The 25,544-nt window shown below is 37.5% G+C and overlaps 2 protein-coding genes across 83 annotated transcripts in view; one reads left to right on the top strand and one right to left on the bottom strand.

Moving 5' to 3' along the window:
• The window catches only part of ZBTB20 (zinc finger and BTB domain containing 20), an 829,160-nt gene that overhangs the window by 210,942 nt on the left and 592,674 nt on the right, over positions 1-25,544 (bottom strand). The window lies entirely within an intron of this gene.
• Positions 1-25,544, top strand: part of LOC128929807 (protein fantom-like) — a 109,723-nt gene that overhangs the window by 43,194 nt on the left and 40,985 nt on the right. For 15 of the 37 annotated variants that reach the window (XR_013527665.1, XR_013527664.1, XR_008476965.2 and 12 more), the window contains one exon: positions 22,614-22,676. Coding sequence is in view for 6 of the 37 variants with exons in the window: in XM_078352138.1 (XP_078208264.1) it covers positions 22,614-22,676 (63 nt within the window). In the remaining 31 variants the exon portion in view is untranslated. Of the gene's footprint in view, positions 1-20,220; positions 20,314-20,608; positions 20,681-22,099; positions 22,275-22,613; positions 22,677-25,544 lie in introns of all 37 variants that reach the window. The other 22 variants (XR_008476962.2, XR_013527670.1, XR_008476960.2 and 19 more) reach the window with 6 other exon arrangements.

Below are 25,544 nucleotides of genomic sequence, written 5' to 3'. Positions count from 1 at the left end.
TCATACATTTGCCTGTGTGTTTTTCTCCAGCCACATTCAGCTGGAAAGCAAGCATGAAATATGGGGAGTTGCATATTATCAGTATAGTTGAGATTTGTCAGGAGAGCACAGTGAAGCCAGAGAAAGTCAACAGTTATAGGTGCATGCAGGGAAATGATTAAAATCATTGTCCATGGAATCTAAGCTATATAATGAAGTGAGCATATGAGAAGCTATGGGTAAAATCAATGAATTAAGGGTCTTAGTGGGTTTAAGGAATTGTTGTATTAGGGGTTAACAAAGGGATTGAACTACCAAGATATTAGGCTGTGGTTGGAAAATGGGATGCTTGAAATTGAGATTGTGGAAGATTGTAATTATTAGTAATTAAAAGATAAAAAGTGTAGCCATGGGAATGAGCAGCTATGGCAGAGTGTAGTATCCATCATGAGAAGTTCAAGGAATTGAGAGGAGGTATTAAAGGGAGTGTGTATTTACACATTGAGTGACTAGTAATTATAATGATGTAGAAAATGGAAAGAGTGTTAGTGAGTCAGTGGCTAACGTCTTCAAGGAATTGGGAATGGTGTGACCAGGGGGCTAATAGACAATGCATCAAGGGGGGCTATGGGAACACCAAGTTTTCTACTCCCTCCTCAACGTTTCTGCTCTCTCACTTTCCATCTTTCCAGCTTACATGACTGGCATTACAAACTTTAATTTCCTAGGTTAGATAGCTATACATCTTCCCTTTCTCTTCTCTATCTCCAAGTCTTAAGAATTTCCAATTTTTATTTGAGATGGAGTCTCACTCTGTCGCCCAGGCTGGAGTACAGTCATGCCATTACGACTCACTACAACTGCCTCTCGGGTTCAAGTGATCCTCCTGCCTCAGCCTCCTGAGTAGCTGAGATTATAAGCGTGTGCCACCACACCCAACTAACTTTTGTATTTTAGTAGAGATGAGCCTTCACTATGTTGGCCAGGCTGGTTTTGAACTACTGACCTCAAGCAATCTGCCAGCCTCAGTCTCCCAAAGTGCTAGGATTACAGGCATGAGCCACTGTGCCCGGCCTCCAATACTCTCCGCTCTCCCCATTTCAGGTCATTACTACTCTAGCCTGTCACTCTCTATTTTATTCAGATTAATGTTCTTCATGGCACTAATCACTCTCTAAACTTGTTCATTTATTTGTTTGCTTTTTTTTTGTTGGAGGGTGTCTATTTTCCCTCATTAAATATAAATTTCATAAGGGGAAAAGTTTTGTCTAATTTGTGCTTGGAACATAATATTCCCTCAATAAATACTTTCAGGATGAATTAATTAATGCCCCCCATAACATGCTAATGAATCCTTATATTCTCAGGTTCACACAACAGCTTTGCTTTACCATCATACCAGCTTCTCCCTCCTTTTTTGCTCAAACCATCCATTTCACCCAGTAGTAAAGTCATTTCACTACTCCCCCAAAACACCACGTTGATTTCGATCCTGATGATTTCATCGTATTTCTCCCTTGTTTATGTCTATTCCCCACATACCAATTCTTCAAGGCCCAGCTTAGGTCTTATTTCTCAGAGGATTTTCCATGATTACCATGACGCCTGCTGATTTCTCCCACCTCTAAAATCTTGCTATACATCATAACATCAGCTGCTTTATATTTTCTAATTGATTCATGTGGGTTATTCTTACCCATATAGGTTTACTTTTGGTCTGAGGATCCTGACATCTACAGTATACTCAGGAAAACTAACACAGTGTAGGGCAGACGACAGGTATTCAAAAAAAAATGCTGTGGCCTCCTTGGATAGCTTCATTGACTTCCGTCTTCCTTAACAAATATCTCCTACCTTTTATGCTGCTGTTAGCTAAATCTAACTATTCTTCCTGCTCTATTGATACTGTCTTCAAGACCAGAACCAACCACTATGTCCACCACACAGAAGTGTACACCCTTGTACTGCAATTCCCATAGCTAAATCGTTGTCATTGCCATTATTGTTCCTGGATTCTCTCTGCAATTTTAGTATATTCAAGGCATAGCTGCCAAGATCATCATCCTTGATTGTTTGGATTCTTTATTTTTTTTAAATCCCTGCGTTTTTTTTCCATCAAACTTTAAGTGTTCCTGTGGGATGTGTTTTTCCTTGGCCCCATCCTTGGCCAGGTTCTTCTCCACTCTCTTATGTTCAGTCACTTGATTTGCCCTTTGTCTCATTTAAGGGAATCAGCTTTCACACTTTCTTTTAAACTACTTTGTATATTTCGAATAGTTTCTCAAATAATACAAAATTTATAATATTTATGAATAAATGACACAATGCCAAAATATTCTGTCTCTTCTTTCAAATAACATCTGAAGATGCACCTGCATAGTGAGTTCTATATTTAAGATATTGAATAAGTACCATTCACCCATCTGTTTTCATTCTGTCTTGCAATTTTAGGACCTGCTTCAGAGTTGTATTGTAAGGTCTTTTGGACGGGGGACTGTCTGGCATAGTTCACAAACTGGCCTTTGCTCTGTATATTCATGTTCCTTTGACAAATAATAAATAATAATAAGAGCCCACTGTGCATTTTTACATTCCACTCAAATCCTTGGAAAAAGAAAAACTAACAACTAGGGATTACAATAGAAAACACAGAAACAAAACTAACCTCTTACCAGGTTTTTTACAGTAACATATACTTCCATAGATCTATATTCTAACAAATAATTACCTACTTAAGGCATTTGTAAATTGTTTCGTTGCCAACATTATGTATAATAGCAAATGCCTACGTGGTTTATAGGACAGGGAAAACAACTAGAACATTACAGCTATGTGGGGGATCGGAGCAAAAGCAGCAAAATAAGAGGTTTACTCTGTTGGGTGCACAGTTTGGAAGAATTAGTCTCACAAGTAGAACTACTTGACAGAATATATTCCTGCTCTCCAGCTCCCCCTTCTCCCCCCTCCAGATCTTTTTTCAATAATGGAAGAAGACTTACTTTCTTTTTTTCAAATCCAGGTGGGAAGTGTATCATTTTGAGTGAAAAATCTGTTTTTCTTGTGAACATAACAAATGGTCTGATTGAAGCTGCTCTATGAAAACGGCAGCATATTTAAAAAGGGGGGTGGGAACTATAGCTTAATGGGTGGAGCACCTCCATATTAAGCTGCAGATGAGCCACATTTAACTTTGAAAAAAAATTTAAAAAAAAAAAAAGAACATAATGTAACGACTGTCTTGTTACTGCAGTGGCCACTAGATGGCAGGTCCAAAAATATGACTGGAGCCTCGCAGGAGGGCAAATCTTAGGAAGTAGAATGTTCCTGGCACTCAATCCAGCATTGGTTCGTTAATAAGCCTCAGTAGTTTGCTAAAATATTAGGTGGGTAAGACGATATCAATGTTACTTCACAGGGCTGAAGGAATCAGGAAGCCCCTTGGTATCTATGTTTGTAGAGTATTGTCATCACATATTCACACATCCAGATACTGCTACATCTTTGAACTTCTGTCCACAAACATTCTCAGAGCTGGTTTTTATACATGTTCAGTTGTCTTTCATTATATAATGGTCTGTGCAATACTGATTCATAATCTCAGGACTGTAAAAGGTAGTCATCTAATCTGCCTTCATGGAAACAAATGAAGGAGGCTGTCAGGCTGGGGTAAGGGTACATATAGCTGAACTGTATTTAACAACATATATTTATCAGTAATTGCAACTTAGTGTTAAATATGAGTATTTCCTTTACTGGAGGCTGACCACATATTCATGGTAATTCTTTTGAAAAAGAGAATGTTGACATATAAAAGACTTTTTAATAGAATAAAATAACTAATGCCTATGATTAAAAATGAAATGAGTAAATTTAGAACAAATTCTTTGTTGTACACAGTACAGTTTTCAATTTCTTTTACTGTGATGGGAGACTTCTAGAAGTGGGTCTTATGAGACTATAAAGAAGTCATTCTTGGACCAATTATTCTGAAGATAGATTGTGTCTTTCTCTTTATAATTTTTTTTTTTTTGGTTACTAGATTATCCTGATAAAAGTGATTTAACCACATGGACACTGCGTACTTTTCTTTATCTTTTAATTAAAGAACTGACCTTATGATTTTTAAAAGTAGAGAATTACAAGCTCTGAGATAATTTATCATTCTCACTAAAGAAAATGTGTTCCAGAGTCAAATTTATTTTTGTACAAAAGCTGTGACATGCATTTGATATACATTTAAGCATCTATGCCAATTAAAATATTGTAACAATAAAAGCAACAAAAACTCAATTATAGCCATGCAACTCAGTTATCATTCACCTTTTGTTCCCTTTTCTTTTAAAATTTAGATGGAATAATGGTAAACATGGTGATTTCATCTATTCTTGCTCTGTATATTTGGACTGTGAAAATTCTACATGAGACACAGGAAGAAGAGGGCACTGGTCTTCAAGATAAAAAACAAAAAAAATTTTTTTCTAAATTAGAAATATGGGCTATGTTGGATTGTGATAAAAGATGTTTTAGATCAGTACGGTTTTCCTTTAGTTTGAAGGTAAAATTTAAAATGAAATGATTGGAATAATTTATGATAAAATATTATGGTTATTTTTCCATAGTTAAGGTTTAAAAATGCTCAAACTTATACTTTTCTCATGGAAAGAGCACTGGAGTGGGAAGCTGAGAGGTCTGGGTTCTGTTCTGGCTTTGACAGTGACTCACTGTGTGAGATCCAGAGAGCATGACCTCCCCGGGCTCTCACTTCCAAAATGAGAGGGTTTTGAGAACAAAGTCTCTCTCTGCTTTAACATTCAATATTCAAATAAGTAAATTGCAACATATTGCAGATTTTTTTCCCTCAGAAATAGACTAATTTCCTCAGATGAAAGAATAATATTGTTAAGGAGCTTATGTTGAAAGCTAACATGTCCCTATCAATACTGTGGGCTCTACCCATGCAGGTAAAAGCTAGAACTGGTTCTTCCTTCAATCCCCCTTTTCCCTATTCTCTATTCTGCACAAGCTTCCACATACTCCCCCATTGACTGTAAGTCTAAATTCTACCTGAGAGGTCCTCTCTGCCCCTAGGTAGTTACTTGCAAATTATTTAATAACTGTTTTACTTTTCCTCTTGAGCACATAGCTAAACTCCATTTCCTGGCCTTTTCTGCAGATAGCTATGGCCCTGTGACCAAATTCTGGTGAATGAGATGGTGGAAGTGACATATACTACCCCAGGCCTGGTTCATTAAAAGTTCCTATGTAATCATTGCTCTTTCTTTGCCAAACTTCTGGCTGGATGTCACACCTACAGCAAACTTGAAAGCGCGTCTCTCAACCTGGGTCCCTGGCCAGTCTTTACATGAGCAAGAGAGAAACTCATGTTGAAACACTGAGATTTGGGAATTTGTATATTATAGAAGCTAATGCTACCTTAACTAAGAACACTCCTAAACCAGAAATTTGTTCTCCCTCCAAGACTCTATTTATGTCTCTTTCATCACACTTTCTACCTTTAATAATTTTTTTTTACTGATATGTAAGATGTTTGAAAATAGTACATGTGTTTCACTAGTTCCCCATAGTACTCCAGCTAGGTGAATAAATTCAGAATAGAACATAGCTAGTTTGGAATTACAGAAGGTACAGAAGGTAGTAAAAGCAGTTTGATTTTTAAAAATTCTAGCTTTGCATTTTATCCTATAATATTTAGGTAGAAGGTAGGGATGATGGATTGGTGTTTTGTTGGTGTGGAAATGTATTGTGACAACCATAGCCTTTTAATATATTTTGTATACTGCAGCCCCAATCAACGTTTTCCAAATAAAGTGTAAAGTAAACATGATTATGTGCTGTATAATGACATTTCAGTCAACAATGGACTGCATATCTGACTGTGGTCCTATAAGATTATAAGAGAACTGAAAAATTCCTAATGCCTAGTGATGTCATAGCCATCATAACATCATAGCACAATTACTTTTTAAAACATAAATTTAGTGTAGCCTAAATGTACAGTGTCTATAAAGTCTACAGTAGCAGATAGTAATGTCCTAGAGGTTAACAGTCACTCGTCACTCACTCATTCATTCACACAGAGCAACTTCAGCTCTACAAGATCCATTCATCGTAAGTGCTCTATAAAGGTGTACGCTTTTGATCTTTTATACTGTGTTTGCACTGTGCCTTTTCTATGTTTAGATATGTTTAGATACATGAATACTTGCCACTCTGTTATAATTGCTTACAATATTCAGCACAGTAACATGCTGTACAGGCTTGAAGCCTAAAAGCAAGAGGCTCCATTATATAGCCTAGATGTGTAGTAAGCAATGCCATCTAGGTTTGTGTAAGTACACTCTGTATTATTCACATATGATGAAATTGCCTAATGACACATTTCTCAGAATGTATTCCCTTTGTTGAGCAATGTGTGACTACATTTAGAAAAGTTAAAATAATACTAAAAAGAGGAACAACTGAAGAATTAACTTGAGAAATATAAGAACTAGGTAATATTTAAAAGATGCTTTCAGTTACATAGGGTTTCTAACATCATTACCACCTATGAAATTACAGGTATAAACTACTATCTCAAAATGATCACTGCCCTTTTGATACTTTACTCAGTGTCATGGCTGACCTCTTTTGAGCCAACTTTATTGGACATTTTCATTTTTATTTTTAAATTCTCATCACTGCCCCTACCTGAAATACTTTACCCTTGGTTACCTAAAGAATACTGGCTTAATTTCCCTATTCTCTATCTCTAGTTTTCTGTCCTTTTTTGTTTGACTCCTCTTTGTCATCCATTCATTAAGTATTAGAACTTCCTAGTGTTCTGTTGAGTTTTTTTCTCTCATAATTTTTCCTTCAGTCATCTCATCTAGTCTTACGGTGTCACCTATTTCTTCCTCACAAGTAACTCCCGATTCTTGATCCTTAGCCCAGACCTTTCTCTGGAGTGTCAAACCTGTATTGCCTATAGTATCATGGGCATTTTAAGACAATCTAAATCTTTTGAGCCACCTTAAATTCAAGTCCCAAAGCAAAAGCACTGCTTGCCCTTTCCAGGCAAGCCTTCTTTCTCCTATGTTTCAGCTCTTGGTAGATGACATCAATTTAGAAACAGTAAACTTTCCTTTTCTTTCTTCCTTCCATGTCCCTTATCCGACTTATCTAATTAAGTTCTAAATCCTATAGTGTTTTTATAGTTCATTTGCGATGTTGGCCTAAGTTTGAGGACTAGATAAGTTAAGACAGATTAAAAATATGACTTCTTTTAACTCAATGTCAGAGAATTACTACTAAGAATTTCTTTAAACAAATATATAAAAAGGCAAGACATATAGCATTTAGAAAAAAGACTTTCATACCCTTCCATCATACCAGAGTTCCCTTAGCAGCCTAAAGAGAACCAGGAGAGCTATTCTGAGAGGGAGCTTTCTCACAGTCAGGACTGGTTTGAAACTGGAAAGAAAGATTTTTGCAGATGGGGGAGACCAGCTTTTGCAGACCAGCTTACTGCTGGTCCATTGGCAAACTCTGCAAAAGAAAAGTTTAAAAACTGACCCTGATTGGCAAGATGGCCGAATAGGAACAGCTCCAGTCTATAGCTCCCAGGGAGATCAACACAGAAGGTGGATGATTTCTGCATTTCCAACTGAGGTACCCAGCTCATCTTACTGGGACTGGTTAGACAGTGGGTACAGCCCACAGAAGGCAAGCTGAAGCACAAGGGGTTGGAGAAATCCCTACCCTAGCCAAGCGAAGCCACAGGGGAATGTGCCATGAAGAATGATGCATTCTGGCCCAGATACTATGCTTTTCCCATGGTCTTCACAACCTGTAGACTGAGATTCCCTCAGGTGCATGCACCACCAGGAACCAGGGTTTCAAGCATAAAAGTGGGGGCCATTTGGGCAGACATCAAGCTAACTGCAGGAGTTGTTTTTTTTTTTAATACCCCAGTGGTGCCTGGAACACCAGCAAGACAGAGCCATTCACTACCCTGGGAAGGGAGCTGAAGCCAGGGAGCCAAGTGGTCTGGCTCAGCAGATCCCACACCCACGAAGCCCAGCAACCTAAGATCCACTGGCTTGAAATTCTCACTGGTAGCACAGCAGTCTGAAGTCAACCTGGGACCCTTGAGCTTGGTGGGGGGAGGGGCATCCACCATTACTGAGGCTTGAGTAGGCAGTTTTCCCCTCACAGTGATAAAAGAAGCTGCTGGGAAGTTCAAACTGGGCGGAGTCTGCTGCAGCTCGGCAAAGCTACCATAGCCAGATTGCCTCTCTAGATTCCTCCTCTCTGTGCAGGACACCTCTGAAAGAAAGGCAGCAGCCCCAGTCAAGGGATTATAAATAAAACTCCCATCTTCCTGGGATAGAGCAACTGGGGGAAGGAGCAGCTATAGGTGCAGCTTCAGCAGACTTAACCATTCCTGCCTGCCAGTTCTGAAGAGAGTGGCAGATATCCAGCACAGCAGTTGAGCTCTGCTAATGGACAGACTGCCTCCTCAAGTGGTTCCCTGAACCCCATGCCTCCTGACTGGGAGACACCTCCCAGCAGGGATCAACAGACACCTCATACAGGAGAGCTCTGGCTGGCAGCTGGCAGGTGCCCCTCTGGGACGAAGCTTCCAGAGGAAGGAACAGGCAGCAATCTTTGCTGTTCTGCAGCCTCCACTGGTGATACCCCAGGAAACAGGGTCTGGAGTGGACCTCCAGCAAACTCCAGCAGACCTGAAACAGAGGGGACTGACTGTTAGAAGGAAAACTAACAAATAGAAGGGAATAGCATCAACATCAACAAAAAGGTCATCCACACAAAAACCTCACCTGAAGGTAACCAGAATCAAAGACCAAAGGCAGATAAATCCACAAAGATGAGAAAAAACCAGTGCAAAAAAGCAATGGCAACAAAAGCCAAAATTTACAAATGGGATCTAATTAAACTAAAGAGCTTCTGCAAAGCAAAAGAAACTACCATCAGATTGAACAGGCAACCTACAGAATGGGTGAAAATGTTTGCAATCTATACATCTGAGAAAGGGCTAATATCCAGAATCTACAAGGAACTTAAGCAAATTTACAGGAAAAAAGAAAACAACCCCATCAAAAAGTGGGTGAAGGCAGCAGATCTCTTGGTAGAAACTCTACAAACCAGAAGAGAGTGGGGGCCATATTCAACATCCTTAAAGAAAAGAACTTTAAACCTAGAATTTCATATCCAGCCAAACTAAGCTTCATAAGTGAGGTAGAAATAAAATCCTTTATGAACAAGCAATTGCTGAGAGATTTCATCACCACCGGGCCTGCCTTACAAGAGCTCCTGAAAGAAGCACTAAACATAGAAAGGAACAACCAGTACCAGCCACTCCAAAAGCATACCAAATGGTAAAGAGCATTGACACAATGATGAAACTGCATCAACTAACAGGCAAAACAGCCAGCTAGCATCAAAATGGCAGGATCAAATTCACACATAACAATATTAACCTTAAATGTTAATGGGCTAAATGCTCCAATCAAAAGACACAGACTGGTAAATTAGATAAAAAGTCAAGACCCATTGGAGTGCTGTATCCAGGAAACTATTCTCACATGCAAGGACACCTATAGACTCAAAATAAAGGGATGGAGGAAGATTTACCAAGCAAACAAAGAGCAAAAAAAAAGCAGGAGTTGCAATCCTAGTCTCTGATAAAATAGACTTTAAAACAACACAGATCAAAAGAGAAAAAGAAGGCATTACATAGTGGTAAAAGGATCAATGCAACAAGAAGAGCTAACGATCCTAAATATAGACACACCCAATACAGGAGCACCCAGATACATAAAGCAAGTTCTTAATGACCTACAAAGAGACTTTAGACTCTCACACAATAATAGTGGGAGACATTAACTCTGCACTGTCAGTATTAGACTCACTGTCAATGAGATAGAAAATTAACAAGGATATCCAGGACTCGAACTCAGATCTGAACCAAGCAAATCTAATAGACATCTACAGAAATCTCCACCCCAAATTCACAGAATATACATTCTTCTCAGCACCATATAGCACCTACTCTAAAATTGACCACATAATTGAAAGTAAATCACTCCTCAGCAAATGTAAAAGAATGAAAATCGTAACGAACAGTCCCTTAGACCATAGTGCAATCAAATTACAACTCAGGATTAAGAAACTAACTCAGAACACAACTTCATGGAAACTGAACAACTGGGTCTTGAAGCTGACTGGATAAACAATAAAAATGAAAGCAGAAATAAAGATGTTCTTTGAAATAAATGAAAACAAAGATATAACATACCAGATCTCTGGGACACATTTAAAGCAGTGTCTAGAGGGAAAATTATGGCAATAAATGCCCACATGAGAAGCAAGGAAAGATCTAAAATGAACACCATATCATCAAAATTGAAAGAGCTAGAGGAGCAAGATAAAAAAAAAACTCAAAAGCTAGCAGAAGACAAGAAATAACTAAGATCAGAGCAGAATTGAAGGAGGTAGAGACACAAAAAAACCCTTCAAAAAATCAATAAATCCAGGAGCTGGTTTTTTGAAAAGATCAAAAAAATAGACCTCTAGCCATATTAATAAAAAAGAAAAGAGAGAAGAATCAAATAGATGCAATAAATATGATAAATGGGATATCACCACCAGTTCCACAGAAATACAAACGAGCATCAGAGATTACTACAAACAACTCTATGCACATAAACCAGTAAACCTGGAAGAAATGGATAAATTCCTGGACACTGGCACCCTCCCAAGCCTAAACCAGGAAGAAGTCGAGACCCTGAATAGACCAACAACAAGGGCTGAAGTTGAGGCAGCAATTAATAGCCTACCAACCAAAAAAGCCCAGGTCCAGATGGGTTCACAGCCGAATTTTAACAGACGTACAAAGAGGAGCTGGTACCGCTCCTTCTGAAACTATTCCAAACAATCAAAAAAGAGGGAATCCTTCCCAAATCATTTTATGAGACCAACAACATCCTGATACCCAAACCTGGCAGAGACTCAACAGAAAAAGAAAACCTCAGGTCAATATCCATTATGAACATAGATGCAAAAATCTTCAATAAAATACTGGCCAACTGATTGAAACAGCACATAATCAAGTAGGCTTCATCCCGGGGATGCAAGTCTGGTTCAACATACGCAAATCTATAAACATAATCCACCACATAAACAGAACCAAAGACAAAACCGCATGATTATCTCAGTAGATGCAGAGAAGGCCTTCAACGAAATTCAACAGCCCTTTATGCTAAAAACTCTAAATAAACTAGGTATCAATGGAACATATCTCAAAATAATAAAAGCTATTTATGACAAGCCCACAGCCAATTATCATACTGAATGGGCAAAAACTGGGAGCATTCCCTTTGAAATCTGGCACTAGACAAGGATGACCTCTCTCACCACTCTTATTCAATATAGTATTGGAAGTTCTAGCCAGAGCAATCAGGCAAGAAAAAGAAATAAAGGGCATTCCATTAGGAAAGGAGGAAGTCAAATTGTGTCTATTTGCAGACGCCATGATTGCACATTTAGAAGACCCCATTGTTTCAACCCAAAATCTCCTTAAGCTGATAAGCAACTTCAGCAGTCTCAGAATACAAAATCAATGTGCAGAAATCACAAGCATTCCTATACACCAATAACAGACTTAAAGAGAGCCAAATCAAGAATGAATTGCCATTCACAATTGCTACAAAGAGAATAAAATACCTAGGAATACAACTAACTGGACCCCTTCCTGACACCTTATAGTAAAATTAATTCCAGATGGATTAAAGACGTAAACATAAGACTCAAACATAAAAACCCTAGAAGAAACCCTAGGTAAAACCATTCAGGACACAGGCATAGGCAACGACTTTATGACTAAAACACCAGAAGCATTGGCAACAAAAGCCAAAATAGAGAAATGGACCTAATTAAACTCCAGAGCTTCTGCACAGCAAAAGAGACAATCATTAGAGTGAACTGGCAGCAACAGAATGGGAAAGTATTTTTGCAAACTATCCATCTTACAAAGGGCTAATATCCAGAATCTACAAAGAACTAAAACAGATTTACCAGAAAAAAAACAAACAAACCCATTCAAAAGTGGGCGAAAGATATGAACAGGCACTCTCAAAAGAAGACATTTATGAGGCCAACAAACATGAAAAAATGCTCAACATCACTGGTCATTAGAGAAATGCAAATCAAAACCACATTGAGATACCATCTCACGCCAGTTAGAATGGAGATCATTAAAAAATCAGGAGACAAGAGATGCTAAAGAGGATGTGGAGAAATAGGAACACTTTTACACTGTTGATGGGAGTGTAAATTGGTTCAACCATTATAGAAGACAGTGTGGCAATTCCTCAAGTACCTAGAAATAGAAATTCCAATTGACCCAGCAATCCCATTACTGGGTATATATCCAAAGGATTATAAATCTTTCTATTATAAAGACACATGTACACGTTTGTTCATAGTGGCACTGTTTACAGTATCAAAGACCTGAAATTAACCGAAATGCCCATCAATGATAGGCTGGACAAGGAGAATGTGGCACATATACACCATGGAATACTATGCAGTGGATAAAAAACAGTGAGTTCGTATCCTTTGTAGGGACATGGATGATTCTGGAAACAATCATTCTCAACAAACTGACACAAGAACAGAAAATCAAACACTGCACATTCTCACTCATAGGCAAGTGTTGAACAATGGGAAGACATGGACACAGGGAGGGGAGCATCACATACTGGGGTTTATGGGGGTGGGAACAGGCGAGGGACCTTGAGGGGTAGGGAGGTTGGGGAGGGATAACATGGGGAGAAATGCCAAATATAGGTGATGGGGGATGCAGGCAGCAAACCACATTGCCATGTAGGTACCTGTGCAACAATCCTACATGTTCTGTACATGTACTCCAGAACCTAAAGTGCAATAATATATACATATATATAAAAGTAGGTGAAGGATATGAACAGACACTTCTCAAAAGGAGACATTTATGCAGCCAACAAACACAAGAAAAAAAGCTCATTATCACTGGTCATTAGAGAAAAGCAAACGAAAACCACAGTGAGATACCATCTCATGCCAGTTAGAATGGCGATCATTAAAAAATCTGGAGACAAGAGATGCTGGTGAGGATGTGGAAAAATAGGAATGCTTTTATACTGTTGTTAGGAGTGTAAATCAGTTCAACCATTGTGGAAGACAGTGTGGCAATTCCTCAAGGATCTAGAACTAGCAATACCATTTGACCCAGCAATCCCATTACTGGGTATATACCTGGAAGATCATAAATCATTCTACTATAAAAATACGTGCATGTATGTTTATTGCAGCACTATTCACAATAGCCAAGACTTGGAACCAACCCAGATGCCCATCAATGATAGACTGGTTAAAGAAAATGTGGCACATATACAGCATGGAATACTATCTAGCCATAAAAAGGATGAGTTCATGTTCTTTGCGGGGACATGGATGAAGCTGGAAACCCTCATTCTCAGTAAACTAACACAGGAACAGAAAACTAAACCCTTCATGTTCTCACTCATAAGTGGGATCTGAACAATGAGAACACATGAACACAGGCAGGGGAACATTACACACTGGGGCCTTTGTGGGCTGGAGGGCTAGGGGAGGGATAGCATTAGGAGAAATACCTAATGTTGATGATGGGTTGATGGGTGCAGCAAACCACCATGGCATGTGTATACCTACTTACCAAACCTGCACATTCTGCACATGTATCCCAGAACTTAATGTATAATTTAAAAAAGAAAATGATCCTAATGTCTAAACCTACAGAAACTCTAGCTAGGCCTGTGGTTTATATTCATTCCTGGGTATAATTATAAAGGCTCACATTTATTTTAAGTGTTACGTTTTTCATTGACATTGAAATGAGATTCCTTCCTTGTCTAATCAATTGCTTTGATTTCTTTGCCCTAAAAATCATTCTTCAATGTTTTCCACAATTCTTCAATATTAGTAATAACTTATTATATAGCATCTGTGGTCCTTTTTCTTTTCCCAGTATGATATATTTATCATCTATTACACAAACCTCCTCTTATGCTTCCTCCCTTTACACCACCAGCTCTAACATCTTAAATTTTCATTTGACATACTGCTTACCTAAATTATTTCATGTGTGTTCCCATCCATGGAAATTCATTTTTGTGTGACATAAATCCCTACCCTATTCTATTTCACAGTAATAAAACTTTATACTGAATTGCCAAAGAGATAGGTAACCAACCACGCAGTTTAAATTAAGTGCAAGATACACATGTTTGAATATTCTGCTCTCTGTCTAAGATGTGTAGAGACAGGTCCTGTTTGTGTCTGAGCATTCTGTCATCTTATTCAAACTGTTGGAGTTAAATCACCTAAGAACAGTTTTCTCACTTTGATTCAAAAGTAACTTCTGCTATGCAAAAAAAAGCACAGTTATGAAATAATATGTGCATTAAAAAATCTCATAAATAATGATTAGAGTTGTATTCAGTCTGTGATGTGAAAGAAGTAGCTCCATGGCTTGAGCACATGCCAATGAGATTAGAACTCATCCGGGGTAGTCATTCTCATTGATTGTTGTCCCTCTGTACCTTCAATGGTTTCCAGTCCTTGTCCAAGTTAACCTTTGCTAGTTGTTGTAGCCATGGTAAATATCCTGTTTATTGGATTTTATTAGCATTTTAAATTTTGACATTTGGAAAAGCACAATCCTCCTTCTTTTTCATCCTGTCATTTTTAATGTATAAGTGTCCAGGCTCCTTCCAATTTTAAGTTTCTCTTTCCTAGCTTAGAAGATTATAATTTTGGAAAGTCACAATTATTCTGCTAGTTGGTGGCCAGAACATATCAATTGCATATAACAAAATTTTAGTCAGATGCGTCATTCATACATTTTAAGCCTCACAGTTTACTTCTTTCATAATTATTTGACATTTCTGGTGAAATAAATTTTGTTCTGAATCACCCATTTTGTTATGTTGATTCTCCACTATTTTTTGTGATGCAATAGTAATAACGTTAGACATCTGTATAGCAGTGTGAAGTTTTCAAAGTGCTTCCACATATACAGCTCTTATTTGATTCTCAGTATACCTTATGACATAAGCAGTGAGGTATTATACCCATTTTATAGATATAGAAACACAGGAACAGAGCATTCCTTTGGATCACACATGGTAAGCCTTAAGGACAGAATGAACTCCTTTACTAGTGTTCTTTCCATTGCATCATACCATTACTAACGTTGACTTCCACCTACACACTTACTGTTTTTCAAATATCCAACCATCATCCCCTCTCTTGTACTACTCTAACATCAGTCATGTCATGTTCTGTTTTGATCTCTTTACTAAGACTATCCTCACCCTTCCAGTTCCCCACTGCCCTCACTGGACTCCGAGCTGCTCAAGGAAAATGATTCATCCATCTTTGTGTCTCTAGCCCCAAGTGAGATCCTACCACATTTTTGCCAAGTGTCTCTTGTACTATAAATGTTTATCTTCTCTTAGTTGTAAATTGCTTTCAACCCATGTTTTTTTTAACTTTTATTTTAAGTTCGGGGGTATAAGTTCAGGTTTGTTATACAGGTAAACTTGTGTCATGGGGGCTATACAGATTACTTTATCAATGAAGTACTAAGCTTGGTAGCCATTAGTCATTTTTCCTGATTCTCTCCCTCCTCCCATCCTCCACGCTCTGAAAGGCTCCAGTTTGTATTGTCCCCCTCTATGTGTCCACGTATTCTCATCACTTAGCTCCCACTTATAAGTGAGAACACGCGGTATTTGGTTTTCTCTTCCTGTGTTAGTTTGCTAAGGACAGTATTACCACTGACCCCACAGAAATACAAACAACCGTCAGAGAATATTATCAACACCTCTGTGTACATAAACTAGAAAATCAACCCATAATTTTGGATTATATTATAAATATTAGTATTATCTGAGAGGAAGGAATTACATCCATAAGTAGAAGGGTGGAAAAATCAGGAGAGCGAGTGATTTCTTTGAGAGTATCTGGATTGTTAGTGAAGGAAATATGAAACAAACCCAGGGCTTCTCATACCTAGGCTACATCTGCAACACCAAAGTCCAAAGTACTGGAACCAAACAGACTGGCTCTTGTGGGAGGCTATGTAAGCAGCATGAACACTATTCCCACATCCCCATTGCAGGCTACAACTGCTTAAAAGAACTGTGGCAAACCGGACATTTTGTTCCATTCTAATTTATCTGTGTTCCTGTAGCCATGTCTCCACTTCGAAACGCTAATCACTTCTCTAGGTGAGCTTAAGTACCTAATTATTAAGAGCCCTCCAAATTTCTAGTGTCATCTTCAATATAGTTAGTGCCCTTTCTGTCCCATTTGCCCCCTGTGCTTGGCACTGAATCAGTATAGCAAATATCCCTAATGAAGAATCATGATACAGGGTTAAATTTACAAATTAAGCAATTCCTTTAGTTTTTATGTCAATTCCTTTTATCCTTGTATTCCCCACCCTCCATTTACTTAAAATCCACCCCACTGAGAACCTAAAAAAACAATGCTACCAGGACAATTCAAAGAGAAATACTGAACCCTAGGACTTTTTTCTGCGATTCTTGTTACCTGTAAACTCTTGCATATATGATCAGATTATCTAGGGTTCCAGGAAATAGTATGACCATACATTAGCAGATTTAATATTAATCTCTAGAATCCCAGATTTACTTCTTGTCCAGGTTAAATGCCCTTTTGATTATTTTAGCAAAAAATAATACAAAAAATTGATTACAACCATTAATGGAGGCTTAAAATATTAACTCTTATAGCTTTAACCCAGTATCTATAATTAAATGCAAAAAATATAAGTTAATGCAATGTTAAGGTTGGGCTTCTAATTGCACAAAAGTCATGAAATTTAAAATTAAGGTTTCTAGTGCTACTCTCTGTCATTTCCACAACATTCCTTGAATGATTTTCTACAATATATGTTTCATTTAAACTTGTGCGTTGTAAAGTTTCCAGGAAAGAACATAAAGCACAATAGATGAGGATTCAACTTGTGGATGCCTAGTTTTACATAACCAATATTACTGGAAAAGTGCAATTCTTTTTTTAAACTACAACGCCCTACATGAGTGATTACCCTATTCCTGTTTATGAATTTGCCCATTTCCTCTATATATTCTTGAATCTTCACTTCTGATTATGCACTAGCCAGCCCCTGGAGAAGGAAAAAGCATTTATGTAACAAACAAACACACCAAACAACCTGTGGACTGTGATAGTACCTACAGACCTTTTCTTCAACATATGACAAAGCATATTCATGTGGGATTAATGCTGAAAGAGTAACTCAGAATATTTAGGTTTCAGGGTGCAGCTAGCAGAACAAGCAAAGGTGAATAGGGACTGGAATCCTATTAAATGCTATTGACTAGCCGAGGTGACTTTCATCAAATTATTAAACCTCTCTGAATCTTATTATCAGAGTAAGAATACCTACTTGTAGGATTATTATAAAGAAAAAGTGAACTAATATATGTAACACATGCTTTGCAAAAATCTCTTGGAGTTTACAGTAACAGATCAACTGTTACCATTAAAAAGGAATAATCATAATTTAATGACCATCCGGTTGTCTATGGGTATTTTGGTAATATGAAACAATGATAAATTATAATTCATTTTATTGAAAGACACCCATACTTTTTTTTCACAATAGTTTCCTTAAGTTAGGTATTTGTTTATAGCCTACTATAGAATGCCCAGATATATTTAATACATGATGCACTGAGCTGCATCAGCTAACACTGAAGGCAGGTGAGTTAAATGAATTCTTGGATATTGGGCTGCCATGCCCAATATTTTCTTCAAATTTTATGAAACATTTGTGTCTATATAGAAAATGTGCTTAAGAAATGCTAGTCCAACATGCAATTTAGAGAGAAAGTTATAAATCATAAATATAAGAGCTTAGAGCTAAAGTGCCACCTCAACCATAACTATAATAAAAACTCCTAAGTGCATTCTGGCAGGAATAAATAAAAAATGGCAAAGCCTGTTGTGGACGGTGCAGAGCCCAGGAAGGCAACCAAGTGAGTAAACAGCCAAGGCAGGATTATCCTCATTTGGGAGGAATCCATTCCAGATAGGAATTAAAGAGGAGGGGCTGAGGAAGGGAGAATGGAGGCTGTGGGGAGAAAGTGTTTTTTGCATTTGAAAGCAGCTAAGTTACCTTGTGGAATGAAAAGGAAATTTGTTTTTTCCTCTCAACAGTAATCTCATTTGAGGTCTAGCAGGCTGGTACACAAAAGATACATGTGTTCTACCTACTTGGTTTTTCTACTCTGGCAGTGAGTTACACAGGAAGGGCTCAGGTGAATCAGAGCCATTCAGAATAATATAGCCAAATTCCTTTACAAAAGTTTAAATACCTATTCTTTAACAGCTTTCTTCAAAAGACTGATAACTCACTGCACAGTTTCTGGCACATTCACAACCAAAATTTGTTCCTGGGAGCACTATAACACAATGCGACAAATGGGTTTAAACAAAAGCTGGAAAGATCTATACTGAAACTATGAATCACAATTACTGACAAAAAAATCTCATACACATACAATACCCAGAAAAACATCCAGTTGTCCCTTGGTAGCCTCGCGGGATAGGTTCCAGGGCCCCACTGCAGATCTAAGACTTGCAGATGCTCAAGTCCCTCATATAAAGTGGCACAGTATTTGCAAATAAACTATGCACATCTTCCACTTATACTTTTCACCATCTTTAGGTTACTTATAATATCTTTATATTATACAATAAACGCTATGTAAATAGTTGTTATAGGGTATTTTTAATTTGTATTTTTTTAGTGTATGGTCATTTTTTATTGTTGGTATTTTCCAAATCTTTTTGATGTGTGGTTGATTAAATCCACAAATGTAGAACCCATAGATACTAAGGGCTGACTGTATAACCAATAATTTCTGAGTCCTTTTGTCTCTTCCTGTGTTAAATCAATGGTATAGATGAGATTTCTCTGAACAGAGGGGAGCAGCTGGGCCAATTAGCTGAGCTATGACCTTGAGTTCTCAGGACTATATCAAGTGATCCAAATCTTAGTCCCTGTCTCTGACTTCCTGTGGTATGTACCAAGTTGCCCTTCTTCTTGGTACTTCAGTTTCTTAACAACTAGTAAATTGACTATAAAACCCTTGGCTAATATAAACTCTATTAGAAAATGGGCTATTTCCAGCATGAGCCAAGGACTTTAGCTTTCTATACTCAAAGATGTATATTTCTCAAGTTTCTTAACAACACTGGCATATATTTATTATAATACAGTTTATATTTTTAAAGTCAAGCAAAAAGTTAAGATTTTAATAGTCATAAAAATGAACAACGCATTGGCTATTTTATGAGTAGTGAAAAAGTTCTCTTTTGTAATAGCTTAACTCATGAACTTTCGAAGTCTTTTACTTTAAAGATTTTTCATGTGAAAATTACCTTTGAGAGTAAGCATAAAAGATCTCAGGAAGTAGGTAAGTATTGTTAATTTAAATGCCTCCCTTTTCACTCCAGGATAAATTATGAAACTAAATGACAAAGTACAGATGATTCATTCCACTACTATTCATTGAGCACCTACTGTGTTCCTGGCACTGTGGTAGGCAGTGAACAACTCTGCTTTAACAGAGAACAATACTGTCATCTCCTCAGACCATTAAGGAAAGACTAGCTGTATGCAGGCTTAAGAGATTTGGTCATGAAGATAAATTAAATATAAAGCAGTGACCATTCAAGTTTAATTATATTAAGGAAACTTTGAAGCAATAGCTTATTTAAATCATTTAAGTATTTGCCTGCAAATTTTAAGCTTCTTTCTAAAATGCCAAGAATTGCCAACCAGGAAATTATGAAAACAAATCAATAAAAAATACAATGATTTGAAGAACAAATATATTTAATATAGAAAGGCACATTACCTAACATCAGTAAAATTACCTGTATCTTAAAAACTAGATTTTCTTTCTTTCTTCTCTCTCTCTCTTGCCTTTATTTCTGAAAGGGTCTCAATGACACCATCTTGGATCACTGCAGCCTCTGCTTCCTTGGTCCAAGTGATCCTCCTACCTCAGATTCCTGAGTAGCTGCAACTGCAGGCACATGCCACCACTCCTGTCTAGTTTTTGTATTTTTTTGTAGAGATGGGGTTTTGCCACATTGCCCAGGGTGGTCTCAAACTCTTGAGCTCAAGCAATCCACCTGCCTCGGCCTCCTGAAATGCTGGAACTACAGGTGTGCACCACAACACTCAGCTCAAAAACTAGGTTTTCAAATGTGTAGGGGTATGTGTCAGATATGTCAAAAATCCTATGAGTCATTCATTTGGTCTGTATTTACTTAATACCAAAACATGGAAGGTAGTATCTCTAGGAACTAATTTTACTCAAACAATAAATCTAGAAGAATTTAGTACCAATTTCATGTGATTATTATAAAAAACTGTCAGAAAACTAACATTAAATGGCTCATGAAGTAGACGTATATATTAAAATATAAGAATTCTGCTCACATCTCTTCTTTCTCTCAGGGGGCATTATCCATGAGCATCGTCTCTGTATATGAAGGAGGGAAAACCTGCTTTGGATATGTACGCTTTCAGGTAGTTTAGGCAAAAAGAAATATGAACTCTGCTATTTCTGGATGCTTCTAACTATCACAGATGAATAATTTATGGAGTTCTGTATCTGACTAAAAGAGCTGCTAATCCTTCTAGAGTATTCATTCTTTCTTTACTCCTTCTTCAGGGTGATCTGGAAATTGCCCTTCCCAGGACTTTCTGTCTCTCATATAATCTACCATTTGTATACCACTTTGTAGTTTGCAAAATGCTTTCACATGTACTGTGTCATTTACTTGAAAGGCAGCAGGGTGCCAGGATCAAGAACATGGGCTTTGGTACCAGAGACATCAGTGTTTACCAAAGCTACGTACTAGTGGCACACCATTGTGTGAGCCACTTGATCACTTTAAGCAACAATTTTCTCATTTGTAAATTAGGGATAACAATATCCACCTTGCAATAAGGTAGAGATCATCAACAGGGCAGGGTAACCCATAGTTGGGACACCAAGGACTTCTCAGTAGTCTGTTTCTCTTCATCAGCCTGGAGGAGCGGGTCTTCACAGATACTTATGAGTACATATTACAAGCTTCTAGTTAAAGTAATGGCCTCTTCAAGTCTTAGATCTGAACCATCTTCATAAAACAGTTCTTTAATTCATGGCCAAAAACAGCTTTTCCATATACTCTCAGAGACAGAGTCCTTCTTTTGGAGCAAGATATAAAGTTTAATTCCAAGTCTTTTTTTAACCCTGAAACTATTTTCCCTGAAGCAATCCATGTGCTACCATCAGATTTTATTAGGTGAGCTAAAATAGAGTCAGAAGGACATTTCTTTACATAATAGCTGTTCCTACAGAAATTTGAGACAGTGAGTTTAAAAACTCTTTTTAATAAAGAATTTCTGATATCCAAAAGTATAGGAAAAATTTTGATGGTCTCTTCCTTACCTATTCATTGATAAATCTCAAACATTGGGCTGGCACAACTAGAGTAAATTGGTATATCTTGCACAGTGGAAAGTGGTGGGTGTAGCATTTTTTGGAGCCAGTCAGACTCTGGCAGCGGATTGAATCACACTTGTGCTTTGTTGCCCACTTACATCTTCAGAAAGCAGTCTGGGTGGGCATGCTTATCCAATATGCTCACTTAAGGATAAACCCATTTGAATATTATAAAAACATTTGGCAAACATCCTCTACTGAATGGTGGACCTGACCCACTATCTCTGAAAACTATTGCTTGACCAGGAAGGAAACATAGGTCCCTTGACTTTCTTTACATGGTAAAACACATCTGAGAACTTCCAGTCAAATAAATACCCAGGAGGAGCCCTGAGTGCTTTACCTGTTCCTCAAGCATTCTCAAGCTCCTGGTCTGGACCAGTGGTTTATGAATATGCAGTAAGTCCTTCCTTTTGCAATATGCAACTTTTTTTTATCTTTTAAAAAAAATCCAGACAGGAGAATTCAAATGCCTTGTTGATATCTAGTGGTCACCTATGGTATGAAGTCAGCATTTACTGAAGAAGTTGTATGTGGAGAATTCTGTATCATAATTGAGGAGAAGCTCTCCATGCCCTGAAGATGTTTATAATTCTTGCTGGGAATGAGGAAAAAACAAAGCCTATACAGGTAAAACTCTGCAGCACTTAGAGATCAATACAAAAGTGTATATACACAGTGTACAAAGACTTAAGCATATAGGTCTTTAACAAATAAGGTTAAAAAAAGAATTTGGAAGAAAGTAATGGATATACATTTTCCAAGGTGAGAGAGAAGAACACAATACAGTGGAGAAAGCATAAACAAAGGCATGGAAATGGGAACCGGCAAGCCCACCAACTTGGCTAAAGTGGAGAAAGCAGGGCAGTGAAGAGTGGGAAGTAAACTACAGGGGGATGGTGCTGTATGAGGAATCAGTTCATAAAGATTATGAATGCTAAGCCAAAGCTCCTGTTCATTCCATTCCAGGGAAACAGAAGTTGACGGGAACCTTGGAGTTGGGAAAGAAGAGGAGGCCAAGAAGTATAACAGGTAGTAGAGTGGCTTTAGAGCCAGATGAGGAATTCAGATTCTAGTCTCGAGGTAGAAAAGAAGCAGTATAAAATCCAAGGCCAAGAAATGAGACATGGAAAATTATGTGTGGAAGCAGTTATCCTAGATGCTTTTTTGAGACTGTTTTGTGAAGATAGCCTGAAGGAAGGGTGGCCTATTCCAGTGGTTCAGAAAGGAGATAAGGGGCCACTTGGTTCACTGTAAGCCCTTGAAAATAAAGAAAAGAAACAGGCTGAATCAAAAGATATTATTGGGTGAGAACTGCCAGAGTTTAGTGACTGACTGAATGGTAATGAAGGGCAAAAGAAGAAAAGATGTAAAAATGGTCCTGGTGCTGGGACCTCAGGAAAGGGTCCCATAGACAGCAATTGAAAAAGAAAACTGATGGCTAGAGCAGAAAATGTGCTGGTCAGTGGTAGAGCATCCAAATGAGTAGGGGTATATGCATGTGAGTGCATGTGTGTTACTATAGGCACACAGATTTAGGAGTAATGTCTCCTTTGCCCTAATGTTATGTAAGAACTTACAATTTTCTTTCAATTAAAATCTTTATTTCAAGTATTTATCAAGTGCCTACTAGGTGTAAAGTTTACAGTAAGACTATGTGCAAGGTTTACAATAAGGAAATATAAGTTATATTACTGAACAGAAACTAGTTTAAACTTTAATGCAACATTATTTAAAGAGTGTACTTTCATTTTTGTATTAATTTTCTATTATTTGTAATTCTTAGGCCACAAACATAACAGTGCCTTCATTAGTGCTAGATATGCCACCTTGACAGAATTTAAAATGAACTAATTTTTCTTAGTGTACTTGAATATCTTCTTTTTCTTAAATAGTGGCTATGCATTTGGATGAAGCCATTGAATAAGACAGATTTTGGCTTAAACTTCCACTCAGATCAGTCCTGAGAGTAGGCCATGTGGTTTGGTTCTCTGTAAGGGACACATGTGCATGTGCATTTCTCTGCCTCGCTCAGATTAGCCTTATGGCCATGGTATCAGAACTGTAAATAGTTATACCGTGGATTCTTTCTTGTTTGTGGGTGAGAGGAGAAAGGAAAACTCACACTTATTTCAACAAAGCACCATGTAGACATTCAACTGCAGTGGGCTCTGTTCATCCTCAGTTTAGGTGTGATGAAACCTGCAGGGAATTGACCTTCAGTACAGACCTTTTACACTGTCTCATTTCTCTCATGTAACTTCTCTAAGGATCTGAAGAGACCTAAGAGATCAGTTAGTCTCAGAATTAAGTTCATCTACAGGTGCATCAAAAGGATGTCAGGTTTTAAAAACACGACATACTATTTCTTTTGTTTTTCTTTTCTTTCTTTTTTTTCTGTGAGACAGTTTCACTGTGTCACCCAGGCTCATGCCTCAGCCTCCCAAGTAACTGTGATTACAGGTGTGCACCACCATGCCCAGCTAATGTTTGTATTTTTAGTAGAGACAGGGCTTTGCCATGTTGGCCAGGCTGGTCTCAAACTCCAGACCTCAAGTGATCCTCCTGCCTTGGCCTCCTAAAGTGCTGGGATTACAGGTGTAAGCCTCTGTGCTCAGCCTATGACTGGACTATTTATTAAACTTTAATATAAAGCAAAGGTTGCATAGACAATAGATGTAGGCAGCTCATTTCTTAATAATTATTAAGAACTGAAAACTCACATTGAAGAAAACTAGTCATGAATAAGAAAATAACTTCTTCACAGTGGTTAAAGAAAAAAGGCACCAAAAGAAATAAACAAACATATGAAAGCCTCTTACTATACTAAGGTATTACTATATTTATTTCTGACCTTTGGCTACTGAGAAAATATGAAAGATGACAATTCTATAGCTATTCTATATAATGGCAGATGCTCCTCTTATTCCAGAAAAGAAAATCCTTTTATAATATTTCACTAAATAGCTAATCAAAGAGTATTTTACGTGCTCATTTCAGATAGTCTCATTCACTTGTCTTTATAAGTTTAAATGAGTTCTTTTCTTAAGCAGGCTACCTTGTGTATCATTTATGATAAAATACTTTCTTTAAGTTAGAGTCAGTGTTAATTTTGTACTATATGACTTAGTAGAGTGGGACAATTACATCTAACACTTCTTCTATCCGCCTTGTGTTTCTATGTTCTATACTAAGATATTATCAAAGTAATAGCAAAATCCTGTTAAATGTTCAATGTATATCTTTACTGCTAATTGTTTTTTCAGCATAGTAATATTACTGGTACCACAGCAACACCTCATATCTTGAATCTATGCAGTACAATTCATTCTCTACGATAGCATTATTTTCTTTTTGTAAACAGAAATTTGGCTTTAACACTGCAATTTTCACCGAACTATACAAGTGCTAATGATGCCCAGTTTAGGACATAAACAATTTACTACTGTCCTTCTTTGAGCCTTTCTCTTTTTTCACTTCTCTAATCATCACACTAAGGATATTATTTTCTAGAAAGCTATGGGCAGAGTCCATTTCACAATGGGTTACAAGTTGACCCTTTTTCTTTTAAAACTCATGCTATTAATAGACTTTTGGTGACTCTGTCAGTTAAGAAGTATACCTTGTACCTGACATTTTTCTTGTCTAAGCAACTGGCCCCAACTAACTCATTTTTAATATTTTGCTTTTCTGCTTACTCACTTTTCCTTCCATAAAATATTTTTTCTAGTTCTATAGAACTATAATTTCTTTAATTATTTTTCCTTCCCTTATCAAATTCCATCTCATTTTTCTTATGTAATTAAAATATTTCCTCAGTACATTTTGGGTAAGTGGCCAGTTGTATTTACATCACTTTTTCCATAGATTGGTTGATGATGTGCTTAGATTATATATGAT

This window comes from Callithrix jacchus, chromosome 15 (assembly GCF_049354715.1).
Source record: "Callithrix jacchus isolate 240 chromosome 15, calJac240_pri, whole genome shotgun sequence".
NCBI classification, from domain to species: Eukaryota; Metazoa; Chordata; class Mammalia; order Primates; family Cebidae; genus Callithrix; species Callithrix jacchus.
This window is presented reverse-complemented; position numbering and strand designations above follow the sequence as displayed.